This window comes from Malurus melanocephalus, unplaced genomic scaffold (genome assembly GCF_030028575.1).
Source record: "Malurus melanocephalus ecotype Western Australia unplaced genomic scaffold, MMel_1.1 scaffold_149, whole genome shotgun sequence".
Classification (NCBI taxonomy): Eukaryota; Metazoa; Chordata; class Aves; order Passeriformes; family Maluridae; genus Malurus; species Malurus melanocephalus.
The window spans coordinates 909,095-915,327 of record NW_026623381.1 but is presented as its reverse complement, the minus strand read 5'-3'; the positions used below and the strand labels follow the sequence as shown (position 1 = coordinate 915,327).

The following is a 6,233-nucleotide window of genomic DNA, read 5'->3' as shown; positions in this document are numbered from 1 at the left end:
TGCAGGATCCTCCTGCCCTGCCTGGCACGTGGAGAACCTGTGTGAGTTGGGTGGAGTGGCTCTGCTCACAAACTGTGCCACAAATCCAGCTCTACAATCCCTCAGCATCCCAAACTTTGCTGAGGTTTGCTTGCGCTGGGGCAAGAGCTGGATTGGAGGGGATTTTTTGCTGGAAGTCCTTTGGAAAGTTTTCCTTCTGATGTGGCTCTGTGTCCAAACACTGACCACAGTCTGGAGCCAGGCTGGCCGGAGCCAGGACAATTCCACTGCTGCTGTGGAGCACGTGATGGGCTGGTTGGGTGGTTTGTAAGTCACAGAGGGTTTGGGCAGGGCAGACCAATGCCTGGCAAAGGGAGGGGATTGTTCTGTTCTGAGTGTGCATCAGGGGAAGGTTCTTCTGTCCCCAGAGGGTGCTGGCACTGCCCAGGCTCCCCAGGGAATGGTCCCGGCCCCGAGGCTGCCAGAGCTCCAGGAGAGTTTGGAGAGCGCTGCCAGGGATGCCCAGGGGGAAATGTTGGGGGGTTTTGGGCAGGGACAGGGGTTGGAGTCAATGATCCCTGTGGGTCCCTTCCAGCTCAGGCTGCTCTGTTGTTTCTGTGTTGATTCAGTTCTGTGACTGTGATGGTGTCAGACACGGGAGGAGTAAAGGGAGGAGATTCCTCTCTTTTTTGATGTGTGACATCTCCAAATGTGTGACATCTCCAAATGTGTGACATCTCCAAATGTGTGGCATCTCCTACGGCTGCTTGTTGTGCCTGGAGCCCCACATGGGCTCTCCTGCTCGGAGAACAGCAGCAGTGGGGGCCTGGGGGTCACCCATTTCCAGAGGAGCTGGAATTCTGATCCATTCTGATCCATTTTGATTTTTAGTCATTCTTTAATTGCTATAATGCTGCTGTACTGTAAAAACACTTGACCTTTTATGTCTTGCTCCTTGGGTTACAAGCTGCTCCTCTCCTGTCAGGACARAGGTGGCAGGGGACAGTAAAGGACAGGAGATGCTCGGAGCAGATCACAGCCCTTGCAGCTGTCACATGTGCTTAGCAGAGTCAGACTGATGGTGGGACACGAACTGAGTCCCACTGAGACTCGGGCAGCTCCGTGTGACATTACTGCTGGCATCTGCAGGGTGATGGATGGCGTGTCCTCCCCGTGCTTCGGCTGAGCAGGCAAAAAGGAGAGGTCAAACACGGGCAARAAGCCTGGTGGAGAAATGCGCTGGCAGAGCCCGCAGTGACAAACGCTCACTTGTCACCGGGGACACTGGGCCAGGCCCTGCCGTGCCACCCTTCCTCCTGACAAGCTGGTTTCAGCTGCGGGCACGAGAGGGGTCTGCGGGGTGAGCCCAGCATATGCTGGTGCTTCCCATCCCTGGGGAAAGCCTCCCGTGTGCTGGCAGCAGGGCTGTAGCCTGATCACAGGAGCAGGCAGGGCTGTCCCCAGGGCTGTCCCCAGGGATTGTCCGGCCAGGAGCGGGCAGGACTGTCCCCAGGCTGTCCCCAGGCTGTCCCCAGGGATTGTCGGGTCAGGACCAGGCAGATCTGTCCCCAAGGATTGTCCAGCCAGGAGCAGGCAGGGCTGACTCCAGTGATTGTCGGGCCAGGAGCAGGCAGGGCTGTCCCCAGGGCTGTCCCMARGGCTGTCCCCAGATCTGTCCCCCAGGATTGTCTGGCCAGGAGCAGACAGGGCTGTCCCCAAGGATTGTCGGGTCAGGAGCAGGCAGATCTGTCCCCAGGGATTGTCCTGCCAGGAGCAGGCAGATCTGTCCCCAGGGATTGTCCTGCCAGGAGCAGGCAGATCTGTCCCCAGGGATTGTCGGGTCAGGAGCAGGCAGATCTGTCCCCAAGGGTTGTCCGACCAGGAGCAGACAGGGCTGTCCCCATTGTCCAGCCAGGAGCAGGCAGATCTGTCCCCAAGGGTTGTCCCCAAGGATTGTCCAGCCAGGAGCAGGCAGGGCTGTCCCCATTGTCCGGCCCGGAGCAGGCAGATCTGTCCCCAAGGGTTGTCCGGTGGGTGACACCTCTGCTCCCTGCCCAGGTGGGAGACGAGCAGCTGGAGCGAGTGCTCTCGGACGTGTGGCGAGGGTTACCAGTTCCGCATCGTGCGCTGCTGGAAGATGATCTCTCCRGGCTTCGACAGCTCCGTGTACAGCGACCTGTGCGAGTCGGCCGACATCGCCCGGCCTGATGAGCGCAAGGTCTGCAAGAACCCGGCCTGTGGGCCCCAGTGGGAGATGTCTGAGTGGTCCGAGGTGAGTCCTGCTCTTCCTGCTGCTCCTGTGCTTCTCTCCCGTTCCAAATTTATCCTCACCCATAGCCATTGTTCTGTTGGGACACTCTGGCTGCAGTCACAGCACGGCACATCAAAGTGCATCAGTGTTTTCCCCTAAAATGAAGCTCTGGCTCCCATTTAGGGTGGCAGGCCACTGCCATTGCTCACTCACAGGGTGATGGCACATTGAGGTGGGGCAGGAGCCCACGCCCCAATTCTCCCATCTCGACATCCTTGGCAGCCTCTTCAAACCCCAKAAAGGCAATCCCAACTCACACATGAGTTCCATTCCCATAAACTTCCCTTCTTCAGCTCCAATTCCTCTGCAGCACATCCAGAGTGAAACCTTTTCCCAGCTGAGCCTCAAACTGATCCCCAAAGCCACTGGGAGATGGTTTGGGAAGGCACAGTGCTTCTGCTGTTCAAGCTCACTGGTTTGCTTGGGAAAACCCATGGAAAGGGTTTGTGCCCCTAAATTCCTTCCCAGGCACAGACAGCGCTCCAGCACATCCCTCACAAACACAAACCCATGGAAACAACCCAACCAGTGCTGCTGCCTCTTCCCAAATCAAGCCCAGACCTCATCTAAGCAAGAGCAGATGAGCTCTGAGCCGAGCTGTCCGTGGGTGCCAACCTGCCCCATGCTTTACATCACAAGCAACATGACTCTTCCTCCTGGGAAGCTCCCAAAAAACTCTCCTTAGCCATAATTTAAATGTCTCCATTCCTCTGCAAGCTGGTGTGCATCATTTCCCCAGAGCTGACGGAGGGGCTGGTGAATTCCCTGGTGCTGCAGGATGTTTTGACTTTCCCAGCTGGTAGAGAGGAGCTCCCTGAGCACGTGCTGGAGCGTTATTTTGTCCGGCGCTGCAAACTGGAGAGGTTTATTTTACAGAAATCTGTATTCTCCTCCAGCATTTGTCAGGGACAGATTGCTTGAGACAGCGCTGGAGTGGATTGTTCTTAGCCAGCAGCAAAGCTAATCTCCTTTGGATCCCATCGGAGCTGGGGTGCCAAGTTGGCTGGGGAAATAGGCATTAAAAAAAGCACATTTCAGGGCTCTGAGGATTAACATCTCGGCACGGTGCGTCTGGGCCCTGCTCTGTTGACACTTTTCCCTGCTTTACGTTATGCACRGAGCAAACTCAATGTGTATGTGAGACTGTAGTAACTCAAATCCAGTTCTAAATAATGTCACCGGGGCTGCGCGGTGCCAAATTTATCCTCAGCATAAAAAATCTCGGTCGTGCAGTTCGGGGGGAACACTCTCCGAAGAGGTGGAAAGGAGCTGGCTGCTCCTGGCAAGGAGGCGAGGGAGATCTCACCCTGTCTCGAAGTGACAGCTCAAACCGCTCAGGCAATCCCAAACCTCGGGGTTCCATCCTCCGGCATCCCCGGGTGGAATGCACCCCTCCTGCACGCCGAGCTGGAGGAGCTGTTGAGGGGGTTTGGGGAAGATTTGTGGGTTTTTAGAGTGTGCTCTTAGAGTTTCGTGTTAAAACACGGGAATTAAAGCAGCCGGATCCGCAGCATAAAAAATCTCGGTTGTGCAGTTCGGGGGGAACACTCTCCRAAGAGGTGGAAAGGAGCTGGCTGCTCCTGGCAAGGAGGCGAGGGAGATCTCACCCTGTCTCTAAGTGACAGCTCAAACCGCTCAGGCAATCCCAAACCTCGGGGTTCCATCCTCCGGCATCCCCGGGTGGAACGCACCCCTCCTGCACGCTGAGCTGGAGCTGTTGAAGGGGTTTGGGGAAGATTTGTGGGTTTTTAGAGTGTGCTCTTAGAGTTTTGTGTTAAAACACGGGAATTAAAGCAGCACCCGTGTCACTGACGCTGTCCCCTGTCCCCTGTCCCCAGTGCTCGGCCCGCTGCGGGGAGCGCAGCGTGGTGACAAGGGACATCCGCTGCTCGGAGGAGGAGAAGCTGTGCGATGCCAGCGCCCGGCCGCTGGCCGAGAAGAACTGCACGGGGCCACCGTGTGACCGGCAGTGGACAGTGTCCGACTGGGGACCGGTGAGAGCCCCGCACGAGTGGCCGGCGTGCCCCATCACGGGCTGGTTTGTCCATGGAACGGGGAGGGTTTGGGGTTGGGCTCATCTCTGGCAKCTTTTGGCCCCACCAAACCCGCGGGCAGCCTGTGCTGGGAGCTGACCTGCAAACAATTCCGCTGCTTCGGCTGTCCCCGTGTCACCCGTGCCAGCGTTGTCACCCTGAGGCACTCTGGCTCGGGCACTGGGGTGATCCAGCACCCCAATGGATCCTGTTGYTTCCCCTGGGTTCTCCTCGAGGCTCCTGCCCTGCGGGGGATGTGGTGCGGGAGGGGTTAAACCCTGAGAGACCTGGCTGAGCGCCTYAGTGGGTGTCAAAATCCTCTTGTCTGTCTGCTGCACAGCATTCCTTGGCAATGCTGATGCTCCGTGCCCAGAAATTGAACCTTTTAACTCTCTTTTCCCTTCTTTTATTTCCCCCTTTCTCTTTCCTCCTCTTTTCCCTCTTTTCTCCTTTCCTCCTTCTCCCGTTTTTTCTTTCCCCCTCATTTTCTATTCTCTTTTGCTCTCTCTTTTTTTTTCTCCCCCCTTTAGTTTTCTCCCTTCCTGCACAATTCAGAGACCCCTTCCATCCCAAGCTATTTTTACCCAGGTTTTGATACATTCACATCAGCTAAAAATAAGTAGTTTCCATGGCAGCAGCAGCGCTAGGAAACACCGAGAGTCTCTGCAAGAGCGGCCGGGGAGCACCGGCTTCTCCGGGCAGTGGGGGCTGAATATTTCCAGCCACTTCCTTTGTCCCTTTTGCCTTGGCCTCTTTGGGAGCCAGCCCGGGGTTCCCTGCTCGTGGTGCTTCCCTTTTTGCCTGCCCTGAGAGATGCTGGGGATCTGGCACAGGATGCCCAGAGAAATTGTGGATGTGCCATCCCTGGGAATGTCCAAGGCCAGGTTGGATGGAGCTGGGAGCAGCCTGGGATGGTGGAAGGTGTCCCTGCCCATGGCAGGGGGTGGAATGAGATGGGCTTTAAGGTCCATCCCAACCCAAAGCTTTCCGTGATTCTGTGATTCTGCGATTCTGTGACTCTGTGATCCTGTGATCCTGTGATCCTGTGATTCTGTGATTCTGCGATTCTGCGATTCTGCGATTCTGAGATTCTGAGATTCTGTGATTCTGTGATTCTGTGACTCTGTGATTCTGCGATTCTGCGATTCTGTGATCCTGTGATTCTGTGATTCTCTGATTCTGTGATTCTGTGATCCTGTAATTCTGTGATTCTGTGATTCTGTGGTTCTGTGATTCTGAAATTCTGTGATTCTGCAATTCTGTGTTTCTGTGATTCTGTGTTGGCTGTGGTGGGGCTGCCCAGGAGCAATCCACCCAGCCTCCCTGTGGCTGTTTTAAGCCAAACCCCAAAATCCCTCTCAAATTTGGGGAAGGCAGGTATGAGGATGCAGCTGAGCCCTGTGAGGGCTCCATCCCTGCTGTGGGATGGCTCAGGGGTGAATCCCCAGCATCTCCCCAGCRCTGAGTGCCCGCTGTGGTTGCAGTGCAGCGGCGGCTGCGGGCAGGGCAGGATGATCCGGCACGTGTACTGCAAAACCAGCGACGGGCGCGTGGTGCCCGAGTCCCAGTGCAACCTGGACACCAAGCCCCTGGCCATCCACCCCTGYGGGGACAAGAACTGCCCCTCGCACTGGCTGGCGCAGGACTGGGAGCGGGTAAGTGCTGCTCTCCTGGTTTGGGGTGAGCTCAGTAGGGTCGGGATGGGGTCTCAGCTGGCCCCGCTCGTGACCCCAACAGTGCAACACCACGTGTGGMCGGGGYGTCAAGAAGAGGATYGTGCTGTGCCTGGAGATTGTCAAYGGCAAGATCAAGACCCGCAGCCCCGGTGACTGTGACGTGGCCAAGAAACCYGTGGAGGAGAGCACGTGCTTCGAGAGGCCCTGCTTCAAGTGGTACACGACCCCCTGGTC

General features: G+C 56.7%; 1 protein-coding gene across 2 annotated transcripts in view; it reads left to right on the top strand.

Annotated features, from left to right (window-relative positions):
• The window catches only part of ADAMTSL2 (ADAMTS like 2), a 25,584-nt gene that overhangs the window by 15,927 nt on the left and 3,424 nt on the right, over window positions 1-6,233 (top strand). The window contains exons 14-17 of one of the 2 annotated variants that reach the window (XM_057371544.1): window positions 2,038-2,251; window positions 4,129-4,284; window positions 5,808-5,978; window positions 6,061-6,232. In XM_057371544.1, coding sequence (XP_057227527.1) covers window positions 2,038-2,251; window positions 4,129-4,284; window positions 5,808-5,978; window positions 6,061-6,232 — 713 coding nt within the window. Of the gene's footprint in view, window positions 1-2,037; window positions 2,252-4,128; window positions 4,285-5,807; window positions 5,979-6,060; window position 6,233 lie in introns of those variants that run through there. The other variant, XM_057371543.1, reaches the window with a different exon arrangement.